At 41.9% G+C, this 20,855-nt stretch overlaps 1 protein-coding gene across 1 annotated transcript in view; it reads left to right on the top strand.

Moving 5' to 3' along the window:
* Nucleotides 1–489: 489 nt before the first annotated feature.
* Nucleotides 490–20,855, top strand: part of LOC135243715 (SH3 and cysteine-rich domain-containing protein 2-like) — a 34,465-nt gene continuing 14,099 nt past the window's right edge. The window contains 4 exon segments of the mRNA XM_064315709.1: nt 490–1,188; nt 11,174–11,324; nt 11,327–11,506; nt 13,153–13,247. Of these exon segments, the coding sequence (XP_064171779.1) occupies nt 1,096–1,188; nt 11,174–11,324; nt 11,327–11,506; nt 13,153–13,247 (519 nt within the window). The 5' untranslated portion in view covers nt 490–1,095.

The raw sequence follows: 20,855 nt of genomic DNA on the forward strand, positions 1-20,855 counted from the left end.
TCTGTCTATAGGTGGAGCTTCACCAGTGGATTTCACTTGATGAATTATTTGGAATGAAGTTCAGTCACAAATGTTATGTAACTCAGGCAGCGATCTTTTTCGTTCCAAATATTAAAGTATTGAATTTAGACGTCGTTTGTGTCATTAAATAAACTGTCAAAACTGCAAAGATAATGTTTAAAGACTGCATACAGCTTTATTTCGGTCGTCCTCTGTCGCATTTCGACGTCTTTCAAAACAACATCAAAATGCACGTTATTTCTCTATAAATTGCAATATCATGTTTACTTTCAAAGTGTAGGATAGATTATATACACGTATTTTATACAATTGTGTGTATCCTATAGCAAAAAAATAGAAAACATTATTTATGCACATATCACTTTTGTCTGCTAACAGTAGAAAACATAACTGTGTGACTGCTTATTATCTGTTCGCCTGTATCAGTCTCAGATCTCTTTTTTTTTTCTTCGTCAGCAATGGTACAGCGGGGAGGGAGGAAGAGAGAGGCAGTTCACCAATCAGCCGCAAATGCGTCAACTGTGTTACAGCGGGGCTCACGCTTAAATCAACCGCGAAGGTGCGCGTGTGGGCACAGGTGTATACATGCGTGGCCACTACAGCGCGTCACTTTGAAGGAGGACAGGGCGGAAGCGCAACGTTTGGGAAAGCGTAACCGTACCTACATACCAGAGGTGGTAACCGCGAAATAAATCTACTTGGACTGTGGAGAATTTTGGAATTATAATATTTATTCTACCCTGTGTGCTATCAAGATTATTGCACGCCTGTTACAACATATGTATTTGGATTACAGTGGCCAATTTGCAGTTCCAAAGCGGAGAAGCGCACAAGAAACTGCGTCTTGAAAAGGGAAAACTTGCGGATAAAACCATTATCTGCTGAATACTGTCATAAACCGAAATAGCCCGAATGCACTGCACATATTTTAAACCTCAGGAGTAGTCGGTGTGGATTTTTTTTCTGTTCACCTCCTAAAAGCAGGGAATACAAAGACCACCTCATAGAGCCATCGGCCCCTCTCCTGTTCACTACGTTCAATTAACCTGCCCAAGAAAAGAAAAGAAAAAACTGATGATGACGGAAAACAGTGAAAAAGAGAATGAACCACAGAACCGAGACCGCGAGAACTCGCATGGCACGATGTCCATACAGCACGCTTCTAAGGTAAGGTGAAGATACGTACCTAATCCGGAAAGGGTCCCGGCAACCTCGCTAGTGATGCTAACCACATGCGCTGCGTGCTATCAGCATCCGCATCTGATAGTACTACCACACATGCACCTCGTGTCGCCGCCAATATATAACTGTATACCAGTACAGCATTAGGGCAATACAACTACGGTGTGAATTTGGAAAGAAAATGGTGTTTTAAGTCAATATTCTATAGGCGCCACACGAGTAGGCGACCATTCATTACAAGGGATTCAAAATGCATTTATCTCGCCGTTATCAACGATTATTTATTGGCATATATTTATGGAAAGACTTTTTCCCAGCGTTATCATATACTATAAAACATTTTTTAATCAAGAAAAATCAAATATCATAAGGAAAATAAAGTAATGAGGGCAAGCATGTTGTCTAACTTCTCTCAGAATTGCAACAGGGCATGCGGATTTGTCCGAGTATTCTGAAAGTTAAATTTATTCCGGGCCACCAGAAGTAATTGGATTGCTTTTTCTCTATTAATCATCTTGGTTTGTCCTGCCAAGTTGGTAATATTTGTAAAAATATTCACTTATTAACATTATTCACTTGTTTTCGTCGGGATGGACTATTCTCTTGTTTATGTATAGGGATGGATTACCCAATCTGCAATGGCAGGTAGGCTAGGCAGTGCTACCCATTGTGTGTGCGCTCGTGCGCATGTGCAGATGTGCTTATAAAGTAACATATTCATAATCTAAATTCTGTCTGAGTCGTGTTATAGCCTATGTAAGTATCGGTTATATACGGACTATAAAGGCTTGTTAACGTTGTAGGTAATTGCCACGTTCTTTTAGTGCGACCTTTAATGAAAACCCAATGTCACTGGTTACACGTTATCGTTCTCACTGCGTCACCTAACTTGGAAAGGAGCGCTCCTTTAATTGTCGATTTGAAATTTAAGAAGAAAAAAAAAAAAGTATAAAAGCTGTTAGATATTATCATGCGATGGACTGGCGCCCTGTCTCGGGCGTATTCCTGTCTCTCAGCCATAGCATGGACTGGCCCAAGAGAGGACTGTAACAGCTCCGCGATCGCCCCCCCGCCGCCCGCCCTGCCCGCCCGCCCGCCCGCAGTAACCTGGAAAGAAAGGCAGGGGCGGGATAAGATGTTGTATTTGGCCCCCAAAAGTTCAGGGGTTGCTCAGCACCAACTAACACAGACCATACCTGACAAGCTCATCTGCCTCGGTGATTAAGGTTGAAAAATAATGCTTTATTTTCTGATTAAAATTTTCAAAAGTGCACTCAGTGCAGGGCGGAGCTTGCTGTATTGGTATGATTAGGAGCATTACGAAAAAATAGGACGTACTGTCTGGCTCTGCCACAGTAGTACAGTTCAATGCCTGGAGATATGGCTACTGCTGATCCTGCTGTGAAAAGCCATTGGTGTTCGAAAGAGGAACAACAAAAAATTTAAAGCTACTTTCATTTTTGTCTGGCATTTCATTTTAATGACTTTCACTTGAGAAGAATGCTTGTGTACGATACAAAACCTACCCTGCTTAATCAAGGATTAGCAAGGATGTTCTGCACTGAAACCAAAAACACTGTTATTTTGAAACACTTCTCCAAATTAATATAATATTCAAATAATATATATTTTAAATGATGTGTCAATAATACGTACACTTGCCTATATATTCTGAAGTGTTGCTATATCTTCTCTGACCTTGATAATATTCAATTCCTGTATATGTACAGTATTCCAGTATATACATATATTTTTGTAGTCCATGTGGGTGTGTGGCAGAGGGAGGATAAAGAAAGGCAAAAAGTGGGTGAAAAAGAGAAAGAGAAGGATGAGAATCTAGATGCATCTCACAGGTGGATCTAGGGAGAAGAACTAAGGTATTTGGAAGTTTCTTTGAAAGCATTCTAAACATGTGGAACATGGAAGAGAGAATGACAGGTGGAGTTTCACAGCACCCCAGTTTGTGTGAGAATGGTGCAGAAGTGATCCCTCTCTTATCACCAGTCTCCTGTACTCCAAGACCCCAAAACACACACACACACACGTACACAAAAACGCGAACACACGCACACAAGTGCTCACACGCACATGCACACACACACACGCATAAGTGCTCACTCACTTCAAAGGGCATGTATACGTCCTCAGAGTCTTGCAATCTATTCAAGAGCTGTTGATGTTTAAAATCAAACAAACAGATGAATCACTGATAAAATTTCATCGCTGTCCCCATATCAGCGGAGATGATTGGGATTTGATTGGAGAGGCTGGGAGGAAACGTGACTCATCAAGGTAACAGATTCCCACTCAACCTCCACAGCCTTACTCAGAACGCTAAATGGAGTGAGTGACTGTGTGGCATGGAGGGAGGAAGACTCAACTCATATACAAACCCCCCCGTGCAGCTAAGGGCTTGATCCCTGACCGTGATGCTTTCTGTACTATGACTCCATCTCTGTCTGTAACCCCCTCTGCTTCCCTCTTATCTGAAAAATACATAAGGGGTCAGGCTCTCTGCTCTCCAGTAAGAAATATTAATGAGGAATGGGTCAAAAGGAAGGTGGGGGACAGAGAGGTGTGGAGATGAGACTTTAGCTGCCGTCCTGAAACGTCCCCATGCGCATGGTTGCTTTTTACAGCATATCCCCGAAGGGATGTCTGTTTTAAAGAAACTGCCATGGACGTTAGTCATCAGTGGAGATTAAGGGGTGGCTGTGGGGGGGAGGGGGGCAGTGTCATTGCAAACCCTACACCCCCCCTCCATGGTTGGTGATTGGAAATCTCCCCCCCCCCCCAGCCCTCCACTCCAGGGCCAGGATAGGAAATGTGCCCCCCCCCACCTGGCCCCCAAGTTTTCACTGTTCCCCCCATGCTTAAACGTCATACTGCACCTTTTATGTTACCCTACACCCCAGTCCCCAGTGACAAATCAGTCCAGAGATACGTTACTAAATGCATTTAGAGAACCATCCCCGCCACCCGCCACCCCTCTCTGAATTCAGCTCTTCCTGTTTAGACTGTTCCCGTGGAGTCCCTGCCCTTTTTTCTCCTTGGGGGGTCAATTAAAATCAGATGAGTTGTCTCTGGCGTATCACTGAATGACGTAAACATGAGTCACACCTTTTGGGCTCATGACCATCCAGTAACACTTACCATCACACTTAGTAAGGGTTTCTTAGCCCACTGAGACATAAGAATGTCACTTACAGTAACTGCTGATTCATTTCCTCAAATGAAAATGAGCACCGAAGCGCTGTGTGAACTTCGTCCACAACCGTGCCAAACGAACACTAGAGATTTACCTCTCTCTGTTTCCCACAAGAGACAAAAACATCTCCGGTGATCCTAAAGCAATTTAAAACTGCCCGTTAGCAATACCTCAAACCATGTCAACATTTTAACTGGCGTGTGGAGTTGATAAACCCCTTACCTTCAGACTTTTCACTTGTACCTCCAGGGTACCAAAACAATTACCAAAACAATTGCATTCTCTGGGCATTGCTGAATAACTCTTTGATAATAAACTGCATGCTATAGGAGAGGAATGATGGATGTAACCATTCTCATATCCCGTTGGGAAGCAGGCAGGACGGCTCGATTCTAAACGAGTTTTCAAACGAAGGCATTTACAACGGCTTGAAAGCAAGGATGTGGGAAATGTTTCAAAGCAGCACAACGGTAGACTGGAAAAGCCTCCATATTAGTGAAACACAAGGTTTATATCGTCCACTGATGTTAGGTTTGCCAAGTGGAGAACTACTTTGTTTATTTGTCCGTTTGTCAAATGCGCAGGATATAATATCAAGGATACAAGTACGATGAAGTGCTTACTCATGCATACCCAGTACACAGTGCAATAAATCTTGTATTAAATAAACAACAAATAAGAATCGAGGCAAAAGACAATGGGCCTCATTCACAAAACTTTTCTTAATTTCTTCTTACTTTTGTTCTTTGTAAAAGTCCCCATGAAAAACCAACGAGGGACCTTAGATTTTCATGCATATCCCAGGTGTATCAGAGGATAAATGCAAATTGTTCGTAATTTGAAAGCATTTCCTATTCTTGTTGATTTGCATAAGGAATGAACGCCCTAGCCATCCCATTAAAGTTATGCCACCTGCAGGGTCGTGTGCCAACATCAGTCGTTCTTCGCAGTCCGCAAACGTGTCTGCACCACACATGCACGGTCCCTAAAGATGCTCTCTCTCCCAAAGGCACGATTAGCCAAGTAATCCAAAAGCAACAAATACTCCATTGATAAGTGCTAGGTTTGGCTGTGCGTTTGTGGGTCTTTATATATAATTAAAGGAGTACCATGGTGATTTTCACACTTTCTCGGTTTTATGTGCTATTTGCACAAGAGGCATTGAAGAAACACAATGAGCAAAGTATTAAATATGTCCGTTCTGTATTTTTGGAGAAATATGCGTTTTAAATTCATCATCCTATTTTCAACCGGTTGAGAAAGTTGTCATTTTTCTACGTCACGAATACAGTAACCACTCCTATTTCCACGCCCCGTAAAGAAATCTGACAGGACACACCGTCCTGCTGTTCAGACAATGCAAATATTTGACTAACGTTAGGTTCACTTAAATTAGAGTGCCTTTAGATTATTTCTGGTTATATTCATTTAGCTAGCTAGCTAACGTTAGCTAGCTAGGAGGTTTGCTTTCATAAGGCAATGCTATCGATAACGTTAGCTTGCTAGTTTGCTTTTATGAGGACGTTATAGTTGTGCTTTCATCTTAACTTGGCTAGCTAGATAGCAAAAATTATAACTGGATATAAGTCAACGTTCTTACCTTAGCTATCTATCGATACTTGATATACTACTAAGCTAGCTAGCTTGTGAAAATTCAGTCTCCCAAAGAGAGCGCGTATCATGGGGGTAGCTATGGTAACCGGGCACGGTCTGTCAATCATAGCTAACTGACAGTTCTCATTACCACGCCCAGACGGTTCGGGTGAATTTTTATAGTGGGAAATTTAGGCTTAGAAAAATACGTTTTAAAGTACATTGAAATGACTGAAGAATAAAAAAATTATGCACATTTGTTTTGTTGTTGCCTGAAGACAACTGGGAAGTGTCACGTTCAACCACCATGGTACTCCTTTAACAATCACAAAACATTTTTGATTTATTTACCCTAATTTGGAACCAAGACTAAAAATGAAATTGATGCCTCCCTCACTCTCTCTCACTCTCACTCTCACTCACTGACTCTATTCCTTTCTGTTTGCACCGTGATTGACAGCTGGAATGAAGCTCAAAGCAGACTGGGAGATTGAGTTTAACGGTCCCGTCTGGCCAGCAGGTTGAAGCAGGGACACTGTCAAATAGCAGGAGGCGGTGAAGGAGGGGTTCGGCGTCGACCTTTCTTTGTTGTCTCTGGGCTTTGAACGAGGCGCGTCTGTCTGCATCGCAAGTTTAGGAGCGCAGGTTTTTAAGAGCCGCACAAAATCACTCAGGGCAATCAAGTGGCATAAACAGCCCTTGACAGAGGAGATGTGGCCTTCATTTTAATGACGTCCTTCTCCTTATTTTTAGCAAGCCGCCACTCAGATATGCCCACAGTAACCCTCCCTGACTGCAGCAATATAACACTAAACGGGCTCACAATCAAACACTTAATGGGCTTACTCAGAAACAAAAATACACTCAAATGATTTTGTTAGAAAATAAAACAAAAATGTTAAGTCATTTTTAGCCAAGTAGCTAACATTATACCAGCTCAACAAAATTTTGGGGAAAGGCAAGGACCAGCTTCACCCATTAACAGATGAATATTAATTAAACTAGTTTATTAATTAACTTGATTTACCTTTTGGTGTACCTGAAACACATGTAAAAATGTGGGTGAAGTTCAATCTGTTTTTGATGGATCTCGAAACTGTGTGTGACTAACCCCCCCCCCCGCCAATTCCTCCACAGAAAAGGAGGGTCAGATATACTTCCCCCCAGCTGTCCCATATGAAAAAATGTATACTTCAGCAGTCGTGAAGTATAAATGTATAAACTTGAATTATACTTTACGTATACAGAAGTGTAATCATCAAGCATACTATTTCTTCACATGGGGTTGCGCAGAGTAAGCAACTAGTCACTCAGCAGCCAGGACAATCATATAAAGCAGGAATTTTTACCTGGGCATAAAAAAGGAGACTGAAGCGCTATCAATAAAATTAAACTAAAACAATAATAGAAGGTGCATTTGGTGTTGGGCTCTTGGTGAGTGTAACGAGCTAGAAAGATAGAAACCGAAGCACTCTTCTGATTAGAAATAACAACAAAAGGCCTTTATTAAACGGTGGGTTCTAATGAACGGCTAAAAAAACGTTTCGGCAAGCCCCTGTCAGAGAGCGAAGCGGGATTCCAAAAAAGACCAATCTGATAAATGGAGAAACTGGAACGCCCAGAGCTTTTAATCTGAGCCGTCTAGCGCATTTGATCGCCGGGACTAGAACCGTCCTTTTTGCCATCTGTGACTCGCTCCTCCTTCAGAGTCAGAGTGCCTAAGCATTGTCCTATATAAGAAGGGAGTTGGGGTCAGGGGGAGGGGACATTCGGTAAATGCTGTGTTTTAGGATTTATGATATGTCTGAGTCACACCATCTAAAAGGTTAAAAGAAAGCAGGGAGCTTGGGACTGGCATTTCAAATGCAGAACACGCTGTTCCTGTCTGTGCCAGTATGCGAATGATGTTCGTTTGCATCAAGTGAGTGTATGCCTGTTGATTTAAAAAACCATAATTGGAGCCCACAAGGCACAAAAACTGAGAGATCCATTATCAGGTCTGTGCACACCAAAATGAAAGAAGAACAAGAGCAACAGCACAAATACATTAAAACATATCGCGCACTATGCAGACCCTGTTACCCACAGTAAGTGTGTATACCAGGACTGGAGTAACCTATCAGATCAATTAGGTCAGATAGATCTGACACAGTTTTACAGACAAGCATAAGGACAAGTAATTGCGAGGGAGCAGAACAAGTCAAGCTGTCCGTTACACTCCAAACATTCAGCTATGTCATACGTATTGTCTGTGACTTCAGGAATATAGAGGAAATAGATCTGTCACCATTACACAGTTTTCTGATTCAAAAGACTACTCAATTTGCTTACATAATAACAAAAGAGGTTATACATAACATCATCTTCAGATGACAGACTCACAAGAGTTGGTTTTGAAGCATGAAATATAGATCACACCAGTTATGAGGACAGGACATACCAAACTGGTTTCTTGGAGGAAGTTCCCCTAACAAATACTGAAAGTATAATGTAATGCTTGAAGTAAGAGAGAAGGGACATGGTAGTAAGAATGGTGAAAGAGGAAAGGATGGAGAGAAGAGGGGAGATATAAGGAGAGGAGGGAGGGAGATAAGGAGAAGAGAAAAGATGACAGAAGGGAGGAGAGAATAGGAAAGGAGAGGGGGAGGCCCACTGCTCTCCAGGAGCAGTAATCCCCCCTGACAGGGTCTTACTCATACAGGAACTCAGAGACAGGACGAAAGGACTGAGAATTACCTTTGTGTGTGTGCGTATATGTGTGTGGGCGCACGCATGTGTGTGTGCGTATATGTGTGCGTGTGTGAGAGAGAGTCTCTGCGTGTGCATGTGTGTGTGTGAGAGAGAGAGTGAGTGTGTGTGCATGTGTATGTGCGTACATGTGTGTGTGAGAGAGAGAGTCTATGCGTGTGCATGTGTGTGTGTGTGAGAGAGAGAGAGAGTGTGTGTGCATGTGTATGTATGTGTGAGTTTGTGTGTGTCTATATGTGCAGTGTGAAAGTGTTTATAAGTGTCTATAATGTGAGTGTGAGAGAAATACTGAAGGTGAACATGCACTCTTAGGTTCAGTAATATCCTACTCGGTTTGACTGAACTGCTGCACAAATGATTTCTTGTTCCACGGTTTATGTGGGAAATGCATATAAAAAGAATCCCTGCCTCTATAATGAAGCATTAAAATAGGCGCTATGTTTTTACGAGCGCGCTACGTCTCTCTGCCGAAGAGGGACGAGCCGCACTCCCGCTGCTCATTTGTTTTGCCTGATTCATCTCCGTGCCGCAGCATCCCTCGCTAAAATTTCAGCCTGCTGCATCATTCATTTATTTATGCGAAGTTTCAGACGAGTTATTTTTATGCGCCTACCAAATTATATTCCTCTCGTTTTCAAACCTAATGCTCGCGAGACAACGGAGCGGGCTCGTTCTGTTCGCAAAGCCGGAGGATTGATCACCGCGAAGTTACTCGCAAGTCCCGCTTCTGTTAATTGCTGTTTGTTTGCTGAATGATGAATTGATCCTCTTCTCCGGAGCTATTAATATTGTGCTATGGCGTAATGAGGAGATGTGGGGTAGTTAGTGGGGCAGGGAGGGGCCGGGGAGCCTAGGGGAGCAGTCGGGCAAATATGACACTTTAATAAACACTCTCTCACGTACTGTACCCTTCCGCGCGGTCCCACAAGGCTCCGAATCTGGGTTACTGTTCACGGTTTGCGTCAGACAGGACCCCAAGTCTATAAAAAGCAGCACAGAATGCATCACTTTGGATATTTTCTCAAAACTGATATGAGTTATAGAAATATGTTTTAGTTAGTTAATTAGTTAGTCACAGTAGTTACTTAGTGTTCAGTGTACAGTTGCACAAACCGTCCACACCTCCAGAATAAAAAATTAAAATATGGGTTTAAATATAATCAGGGCTATGCTACATAATGCTGCCTTATGCTGCCTTATGCTGTACACCCTGCCATGCAGTGGAGATACATAAATTCATGGTCACAGGCACTAAGGAACTAAGGAGTGTTCCAGAATCTGCCAGAATGCCGCCTCTTGGCGATCCATTCCGAAGTCGTAAACAGCCCCTGCATCCTACCGAACCCTGTACAAAAATAACTTGAACTTTTGTTTGTGCTCCGTAGTTTGTTTCAGTTCTCAAGGTTCACTAAGAAAGGGTTAACAAGGACTCTTCCGCATGTCACAAATGAATCACCGCTTATTAAATCTGGTGTAATTATGTTCCAGTGCCGTAAATGGCACTGCCACGTTATCTTGATTGATGCGCTGCGCCGCGAAGAACCAGAACGCGACCTTTGCGTCTCCCTCTCCTGAGTTTCTGTTTAGCTGGGGAACATAATCAAAGGATCTTGCACACCACGTGCAATACTGTGACACAAATTGGTTTGAATCACTTAAAAGAGTTGACAGGTAACACAATATTGCCTAATGAACATGTTCTCTGTGTCTATATATTGCTACACGGAGTTCTTCTATAAGTTCCGAACCTCGATGGAAGCTCATGAATTATGATTTGCTGTGAGGTTCCACTTTAAACTACATCCCTGCAAAATTTCCTGGAGGTCTGTTATAAATCGAGTAGGTGGATTTGTTAGGTAATGAAAATATGAATTTATATGAAAAAAAAAACATTCTGGATGGCTTTGGATTTGTGAGCAATCTACTTTGCCTTTATTCAGTCCATCCAGTCCTGGTTTCAGTTTTGCCCTGAACACTTGGCAAAATTATTTTTTGTTACTACGCAATGCGTTGCATTCATATTATCCGCGGATATCAGGCTGAGACCTCCATGCATCATCATGGAATAGACAAATAACATAATAACCTTTCGTGATATTTTTCATCAGCTAACACCATCAGCAATTCTTCAGTCACCTTACATTTTATCCAATCCCCTGGCCTGTGTAGTTATTATTCCACGCCACTGTGCAACGCTGTTCATTTTTATGTCTTTTTAAACGAGCAGAAAGGGAAACACCTAGTTCTGGCCGACATTCAGAAAAACATTCTTCACTTGTACGATCCTTCAGTTGTTTTATTCTGAATTCTGCTGCATTGTTTTCAACCTGTACGGGGGTCTTTCAGTGAAGATGTGTATTTGACCCGGGTCTGTTCTTAAGTCTGTCCTTTTCCCCTTGTGGTGCATTTCTCTCCCTGCAGCTGCAGCGTCTGAAGCGCTCCCTGTCCTTTAAGACCATCATGCGCAGCCGGAGCGTGGACAACTTCTTCCAGCGGTCCAATAGCGACGCCCGCCTCCCGACTCCTGCCCCCCCCCGCCTCCCCGCTCCTGCACCGCCGCGAGGTCCCCCTCTCTCCCCTCGCCCTCCCTCAGCCCCAACCCGTCCCTGTGCTCCCGCTCCCCCACCCTGGCCTCCTCCCCCTCGCTCTCCGCCAAGCCCGCCCCCCAGGCCCGTCCCGTGGTCACGCACTGCTTCCTGGAGCACGTGTTCCGCCGGCCCACTTCCTGTCAGCTATGCAAGCACGCCATCGTCGGTAGGCGGCCGTCTCCATTTTTCCTCATTGCTGATTATCTCTTTTGAAGAGTAGGTTTTTTGGAATGTTTTCTCAATAATCTAAGTCAGTGTTCTAGAGCTCCATTGGTTTCAGTTACAGTGCAGAGGGTTACATCAGCATTAGAATGTTCACTGAAGAACATTCTAATCACATATTTGTTGATCATACACCTTAAAGGCTTAATGAGGAAATGCTCACCCTAATGCTTCATCCAATGGATATGTCATAAACACACATCAAGAGCTTTTTTCACTCTTTAACAGCTGAGAATATGAGATGCTCAGCAATTCAGCCGAATGCTAGAGGCCCACAAAGACAGACAGAGTCTGAAAATAAGAGTTTTAATCAGGACAAGGAACATTCTGGATTCTGCACATGATTGCTGGCAGGTTAGTGGATGCCACTGTGCCCCCATCCAGGGGGACTGTAAATCCAGAGAGGGGGGTTGCAGTGGAGGAAAGGACAACATCTGCGTCTCTGTCCTTTACACTATAATGTTTTCTAGCTTTTTGTTACAGTCGCTCATAGAAATAATAAAGGGATGACTCAATTATAATAATCAGAAGGATATTAATTCTCGGGTTTCATATGATGACAGAAACATTCAACAAACAACATCAGCATTGTTCACATCCATCCCGTGCGAACATTCCAATTTTTTTTTGTCATTTCAGTTTCTCCAGTAAGGAAGTCCTTTAGCAAAGTCCCAGGTATATGTAAGGCAAAAAGAGAGAAAGCAAAGTAAAAATAAAAATATACGTAATCCAAATTCGCAAACCAAAATGTCTCAGCAAAAACAGCAAAAAAAGGTTGATCTCACCCAAGTCTCCTCCACTGGTAGGGTCCCACGATGAGTGTCAAACGTGTGTGTGTTTGTGCATGCATGTGTGTGTGCGTGCTTGCTTGCACGTGTGTGTGTGTGCGTGCGTGCACGTGTGTGTGTGTGTGTGTGCATGTGTGTGTGTGTGTGCATGTGTATGCCAGAGTGTTTCAAGTGTTTGCAAGTCATTGTACATTTTCATGCATTGTTGCTAGTTCTTGAATCTCCTTCCAGGGTGATATATAGCTTTAGCTTCACCCCCCATTTTTTCTTTCTTTGCTCTTTTTTTCATTTCAGTAAACCTCTTCTGTTTGCACCTATGCCTGAATCTGATTATTTCTGCAGCCTCGGTTCTCCTGTTCCCTCTGTCTCTTTATTCTCCCATCTTTCAGAAATCTGGGTATATAAGGTATGGTTTCACAGGGACAGTCAAATAATAGCAGATCTTCGGTTTCTTCTGAGTGCTGAAAGCCATTGTTCAGCTCACACTGTCCATCGCCTCTTCATCATGTGTAAAAGACTGCTTTCCTTTGAAGTGGGCATAAAACATGGGTATGCATTCATTGAAAATATCCATTTTGTTTTTCAGACTTGAAATGAAAGCAGCTTTGATGTGAAATTGTATTCATCACCTAAAAAGCAGAGACTGATGTATTTAAGTGTGTGTATGTGAAATGTAAAGAACTGATCTTAGGTAAGACTTGACACTCACGCTGCTGCTTTGTCAGGTTGATCAAGGTTGTTGATGAGGGTCCTGCCCTCCTATTGGCTGGGGCTGTGCTCTAACCCCACCCCTGTTCCACAGGAAACTCCAAACAAGGCCTACGCTGCAAAACCTGCAAGATGGGCGCTCACCTCTGGTGTTCCTCCGAACTGTCCCAGCAGCCCTGCAACGGCAAGGTGAGTCGAGCGAGGAGCACATCACACAGGGTCCAATCAGCCAACTGATATGGCATAGATCTTAGTTAAAAACTAGCACTAATGCTAATACGTAACACTAGTGCTAATACTAACACATAAAACTTGTCCTAGTGCTAATACATAAATCTAGTGCTAATACTAATACATAACGCTAGCACTAATACTACTACATAAAATGAATGCTAATGCTAATTTGTAAAACTAGCACGAATACTGATAACCAAAACTAACATTAATAGTTATAAGTAAAACAACTGCCAGTACTAATACATAAAACTATGGCTGATACTAATATGTAAAATGAGGGCTAATACTACATACTAATACATAAAACTAACAATAATGATAAAACTCATGCTAATTCTAATGTAAAATATGCTTTAATATGTAAATGTAAAACTAGCCATAATACATGAAACAACTATTAATATTGACTTAGTGCATCCCTTTCTCCATCCAATGACTACTATTTCAATACTCTTGCAATACCACTTGCAATACTCCCTATTTTATTTTCCAATTTGGAATGCGTAATCACATTTACACACCTGGTCCATCCCTGCAGCTCAGGAGAGTGCAGCCAAACTCATGCTTACCCTGAAATCCCAGCAGTCAGCTGTCGTTTCTGTTCATTCATCAGTTAAACGTGTCCTTGAGCAAGAGAGCTTCAAGGGTTTAATTTTCCCTGTGGTGAACAAGCTGGCATAGGTGCAGAACTAGGGATATAAGGGTGTGTTGCAGAGACAATTCAGGGAATTCCTCCAATCATAACTCAGTGGTAAAAGAGAGGAGCAAATTACAGGTTGTAAACTTGTTTTAAAGCTCCAAGTTATTGTGGTAATGACGTTCTTTACCTTTGTAATAATGCAATTGTTCCCAGCAACAAACAGCATGCAAAAGTACTTCCTTCATCATTGTCCTTGCAGACAAGTGCGTTCATGTCACCGTGGTTACGTTGAGATAAAACCTGGCTTATAAAGAAAGCTGGCAAATTTATTTTTAACCTGAGCTTCGTCTGGGTGATAATGTTCTTTGCCTCGCAATAGCAAGGTTGTTATCTGAGAGTAATGGTATATTTAAGTGCCCCTTTTGTCATTGGTTCTGGAGGTGTTGATTAATTTACATAGCCACGGCCCTCCGATAAAGATGTGTCAAAACAGGCAAATAAAAGCAGACTGATTATCAATGCTGGTTTCCCAAGCGCAAAACATTATGGCTGCTTTTTACAATGTTGCGGTAAGGTTATGTTGAACGTATATAACTGTTATATATATATAAAATATATATAACTATATTTTTTAACCAGCCCAAACTTTCTGGCTATGTTGTAAAAGGTCCACATCACAGCTAAACGTTTTTATATCCCAGGAAAATGTTTAAAAGACATCTCCCCAAAGACCCAAAAATACATTTTTGTAGTTTTCCATGACCTAAAAATGTTTTAGAACCTTATTTATTTATCAGTGGAGCCACTGGGTCCTTGTCCTCTTCCAGCTCCAGATATCTCATCTCAAGCCGGGAGTCCAGTAGCTCACCATGCCTTACAGTCATGGGCATTCCTTGGATTCTGCTATAGCAGTGCTTTCACACTGTGTTGTACATGCTGTACAAGTACTGTACAGAAAAGAAGGAAAGGTCCTCATGAAGTCCTTTAAAAGGGTGCTGGGCCACCTCTGTTCTTTTATTAAATCTTTCCTGTTAAAGACAGGCTGAAAATGCACTTGAGCACATCCTGTTTCTATGAGTGCACACCCTGAGCCAGCCAGAGGAGGAGGGGCTCCCCTTTTTGAGTCCGGTTCCTCCCAAGGATTCTTCCTACATTCAATCTATGGAGATTTTGCTTATCGCCATCACACTTTTTGTGAGTTTAGTCCAACGTAAGTTGTGAAATTTGAAATTCTTTGTAAAATGTGCTCCATAAATAAAATTTCACTGGTTGATTGATTTGATTAAACTGGCTCCTCTTGCCCCGGCTTGAAATTTGTGGTCAACTGCTTAGCAGTCGCTCGTCCGTTTTGCCTCACACATCGAATCAAGCCACGGACGCGACTGACACGCGCCGGGGTGCCACCGCTGGGACGGAGATGCGGCAGTTCCAGGAAACACCGTTGGCTGCTGCATGGAGAGAGAGAGAGAGAGATAGAAAGAGAGCACACCTACACCAACACAAAATCCAATAAACCAACATCTTCACCCTTCCCCCTCACGGGTTCCGGGCAAAAACAATAAACTAAAACGACAAACTAAATGAAGAAACACCGAAGAGAGTAAAACAGAGCGACCGCTTGTCAGCACGCTGCTCGTAGCTGGCCCACTATTCACCAGGCCAGCTCCTGCTACTGTTCAGCGGTGGTTTGCTCTCTCCGGCATCTTCAGACAAACAAAACTGGAACTAAACAGAACGGAAATCAAAACTAGCTCTCTCGGTGTGAGCTCCCGGTCTCAGCCCTGAACTGTGGAAAGGAAAACTTTAAGCACATGGGCTGATTGGTTAGCACAACCCAGGTGCGTGTGCTCTCTCCACCAGCCGGCGCAGCCGAGACCAATCCGCTTCTCCGGCGGACCTATTGCCACAATGATATTCGTTGAGCATGCCCTTCTGCAAACGCTTGTTATTCCCATTGACTTCCCTGCCGACATCAGTTTAAGCACCATTGCTTATCAGTAATATTGAACTGTCTCAGTTATGAACTTCAAAGTCATTGTGGCCTCCTCTAGCATTTTTCAATTTTGTGTGAGACACAAGGCCAATACCAGCGAGGCATTGAACAGCGAAAGCATTGAAATAAACTAGCACAAAGCCAGCCACTCGTTCGGAGTTTAATGGAGAAAATTGGCCATCTTTGTATCGATTGACTGTTTTATGGTGGTACGATCCTCTCCATCCCGGGCTGGCAGGTTTAAGGAGATAAAACTCTTTTGCGATCTGGAAAATTCTGATTGGCTTGAAGGCATTATAAAAAAAATCAATGGAAAATTGTCACGGTCGCTAGGCATCTTTAAATTTCAGGGGGTTTGTTCCACTGCAGATCCATACGTAGTGACTGAGCTGTGCCCAGAGTTGTACTCCAGGACCAGAAGGCCTGCGGTGAAAATGCATACAGACATACAGGGGACTCATTTATAAGACACTGCATATAGAAAGAAAAACCCTCCTGAAAAGTTCATGCGGCACTCTTCATGCAGATGTATGAAATTTATGAAAAACAACATGATGTCAGAACGTGCGTGCAGCCACTGGAACTTTGATGACAACTTTGATCTTTTCACTCAGTTCATTTCAGGCATACTTCACATCAAATTGAAAAGCCCTCTAAAAATAATAGAAGAAGAATGTATAGAACTGAAGTGTCTTTGATACCCGGGTGTGAAAGTCTATCGTTTGTACGAAATGCACACATTTCATTATGGGTTTATATGGTGTAAATGGGTCTTAGCTATTGCACTTAATTGTCATGGATTCCACGGGTAGTAGGTTGCTCCACTACACCGTAAAGGTGTGTCTTATTGTATGGGCACACAATATGGCAGAGAGGAATGGTCTCCCTTTGCCCACTGACCCAAATCCTGACCCAGAACCATGCCCAGAACAACCCAATGCTGCCGCGATGCAGCTGCGTGTGGATAGGATTCGGTGCCTGTGAAAGGATCGGTAAGCTGCTTTTTTAAGAGTTTTCTTTTCATTTTTTAACAAGTTCTTTCTAAGGGAGATTTCTGCCAAAATAGCCTTAATGTCTCAGTTCTGGGGCACCATTGTCAGCTGAGCATGTCATGTCAGTTTGTGCCTGTAGCCCAGCACCTGTGAGGTCACGGCCGTTGCTGGAGTCACATGGCACACGAGGCGTTGGGGCCAGGAGCGGCCTCAGCCTCGCTCATCTCCTCACCACTGGCTGCACCCTGTCCTAAATACCCCCGAGTCTGAAAAAAAGACCGCATATTTTTTTCAAGATCCATGCACATAATGATAAGTAAGAATAAGGCTTAGTGTTTGTCACAAAAGTCACAGGTGTTACATATTCCGCGATATTTGCCATTTTTCTGGGCAGTTCCAAGACTTTCCCCTTTGTTTGTGCTACTTCTGCAATGTCCTCCATTTTTGGTGCTCTCCGTGATTTTTCGGCAGGTTCTGATGGTAACTGTCAACCTTAATGTAGCCTGCAGTGTTATTTGTATAGGCACATGCTTTTTAGCAATATTGCCGAATGCGGGGAGAAGCGTGGCAATTCTGGCATGCGCTGAGGTCAAGATTCCCAAAATGCAAAAGAAATATTAACGGACACACGGCAACCATGCTTTATTTTAGCAATGCAGTTTCGGCATGCTCTATTTTTAGCAATTAAATTAAAGGCAAAACTGCATGCTCTTTCTTTCCACGAATGAATGCACCAGCCTATCAGTATTTTACTCGTAGGCTATTTGTTTCCAGCAGCTGGTCATTGGCAGTGGGTTTTTTTTTAGAACTCCAAGCGCTTGTGACTGTTGCTACAGTCGCTGAAGTTTTCTGTGATTTTCAACAACTTCGGCGTGACTGCCCCGTAACTTCCGCCAATATTTTCCATGACAAACGCCCAGCCTTGAGTATGAATGGCACGTATCGAGCGTGTAGCCTAGCTTTACCCACAAGAAAGGAGTGGTCCATTTACCTGGTTCACCCTCAGCGACTTCATCCCATGCCATGTCGGTGCCTCCCTCTTTCTTTGTAATGACCCCACTGAAGAGACTGTGTCCCTGATTATAGAGGCCAGACGCTTGTCATGGGGGGTCAGCTCTGGTGTCCCCTGAAACCCACCCCCACCCCCCATCCACTACAATATCCCGACTCTTCCGTTTCATTTCCAAAATGGTGTGTCTTGCTAAGCTGGCAGTGTTCATGGGTGCTGTTGCATGTTGTCACTCCACAAATTTTATTTTATTGCTTACGCCAGAACTGTGGCCACCAAACAATACAGCCCATCTGGCCTCCACCTCCGTAACGGGCGTCTCGATTTCACACTCCATGAAGTTTCTCTTCTTTGTTTTGCGGTGCAACTTTTCCATTTTGCCTAATATATTGAATTGGAATGGCGAGCTGATTTATACGCATCTCATCACTGGACACTGGACATTCCATTAACCATTGATGCATAATTGTGGGAGTTAACTGAGAGGGCATTAGCATTTGGCTTGTGCATGTGTTCAAGCTGATTGTGATTCATAAAGAGAAAATATGTGCAGGTGAGTGTACAGATGGTTTTATAAAGCAGGATATTTTTGACCATGCACAGTTTTCTTCTTTAGTGCACATATAACATTTTAGTATGGAACCTCCACACAGTGTTATAAATGAGGCCCTCGAGCTGTGAGACAGTGAAATTCATTTGGTTCAAACGTCATAAAATAGTGTCCAGCACCTTTTTATGCTTTTTCAGGTTATTATAAGAAAAGAATGTGAGTTTACTATCATTATCACCAGACAAACAATATGGAAGATTTGAAGAAGGTATGGTGTTTGAAAGGGGATTTGTACGTGACATAACATAACATAATGGCGAGGACTGGCCATTCAGCCCAACAATGCTTGCTATGTTCCTGACTAAATTGTACCTAGCGCTCTGTTTACTTATAGACTAGTATCTAACACCGTATCAAGCCTGGTGTTGAAAATTCCCAGAGTTTCTGCCTCTGCTACATGACCTGACTGGCTATTCCACACATTTACTGCTCCCTGCGTGAAATTTTTTTTTCCTAATGTCCGTACGGAATTTACCTTTTGCAAATTTCCATTTATGTCCCCTCGTTCTATTAACAGAACTCAACCTGAAGAGTCTCTTGTAGTTCACCTCGTTGATACCCTTTATGAATTTAAAAGCCTCAGTCAAACCACCCCTAAGTCTCCTTTTACTGAGCTTGAAGAGATCAAGCATCTTAAGTCTTTCCTCATGGCTATTATCTTTCATACCAGAAATCAATTTGGTTGCCCTTCTTCTAACCTTTTCCAGAGTCTCTATATCTTTCTTTTAGTACAGTCCCCAGAACTGCACACAATACAAGTGTGGTCTAACAAATGTATTGTATAAGATAAGTATAACTTTGGGTTTATACTCAATACTTTTGACTATATATCCCAGCATAATGTTGGCCTTTTTTTTTTTTACTGCTACAGCAGAGTTCCTAGAACCTGAAAGGCTCTGATCAACCATCATTACTCACAAATCTTTTGCAATTTGAGCAAGTTCTCCCATAAATCAATTCTGCCATGTGTTTTTTTCCCCGCATGCAAAACATTACATTTGGCTATATTGAATTTCATTTGCCAGGTTTCCACCCACTTCTGGATTTTGTTTAAATGTTCTTGGATTACTTTAGTAGATTCTAAAGTATTAGCTCGGCCTCCCGATTTTGTATCATCTGCAAATTTTACTAATGTACTTTCTATGTCCCTGTGAAAGTCATTGATATAAATGAGGAAGAGCAGTGGTCCCAGCATTGATTCTTGTGGGACTTCACTTCCCACAGTTCCCTGCTCAGATAATATCCCTCCTACTATTACTCTGTGAATTCTACCTTGTAGCCAGTTCCAAATCCACTCTGAAATACCTCCTGTAATTCCTACTGTATTCATTTTGCAATTCAAGTCTCTCATGTTACCTTATTACATTACATTACATTATAGGCATTTAGCAGACGCTCTTATCCAGAGCGACTTACACAACTTTTACATAGCACTTTTACATTGTATCCATTTATACAGCAGGATATATACTGAAGCAATGCAGGTTAAGTACCTTGCTCAAGGGTACAACGGCAGTGTCCTTACCCGGGATTCGAACCTGCGACCTTTCGGTTACAAGCGCAGTTCCTTACCCACTGTGCCACACTCCGTCCACACTCCGACCTTATAAAATGCTTTTTGAAAATAAGTGCATATATATATTATATATATATATATATATATATATATATATATATATATATATATATATATATATATATATATATATATATATATATATATATATATATATATATATATATATATATATATATATATATATATATATATATATATATATATATATATATATATATATATATATATATATATATATATATATATATATATATATATATATATATATATATATATATATATATATATATATATATATATATATATATATATATATATATATATATATATATATATATATATATATATATATATATATATATATATATATATATATATATATATATATATATATATATATATATATATATATATATATGGCAGCTTCTACAAAGAATACCTAAAGGTTTGCCAGACCATCCTTTGTGAAAACCAAGCTGGCTATCCCTCAGGATGTTGTTATTTTCAAGAAACACTTGTCTCTAATGATACATTCCAGTATTTTACGATGAAAGATTAACTGACAGGCCTGAAGTTTTCAGGATCAGTATGGTGCCCTTTCTTATATACTGCTATTATATTACCTTGCTTCCAGCCCTCAGGTATTTCTCCAGTTTCTATAGACTGTCTAATAATACCTGCAAGTAGATCATAGAGGATCTCACCCAACTCTGAGTACGCTTGGGTATATGCCATCA

Source organism: Anguilla rostrata, chromosome 17 (assembly GCF_018555375.3).
Source record: "Anguilla rostrata isolate EN2019 chromosome 17, ASM1855537v3, whole genome shotgun sequence".
Lineage (NCBI taxonomy): Eukaryota > Metazoa > Chordata > Actinopteri > Anguilliformes > Anguillidae > Anguilla > Anguilla rostrata.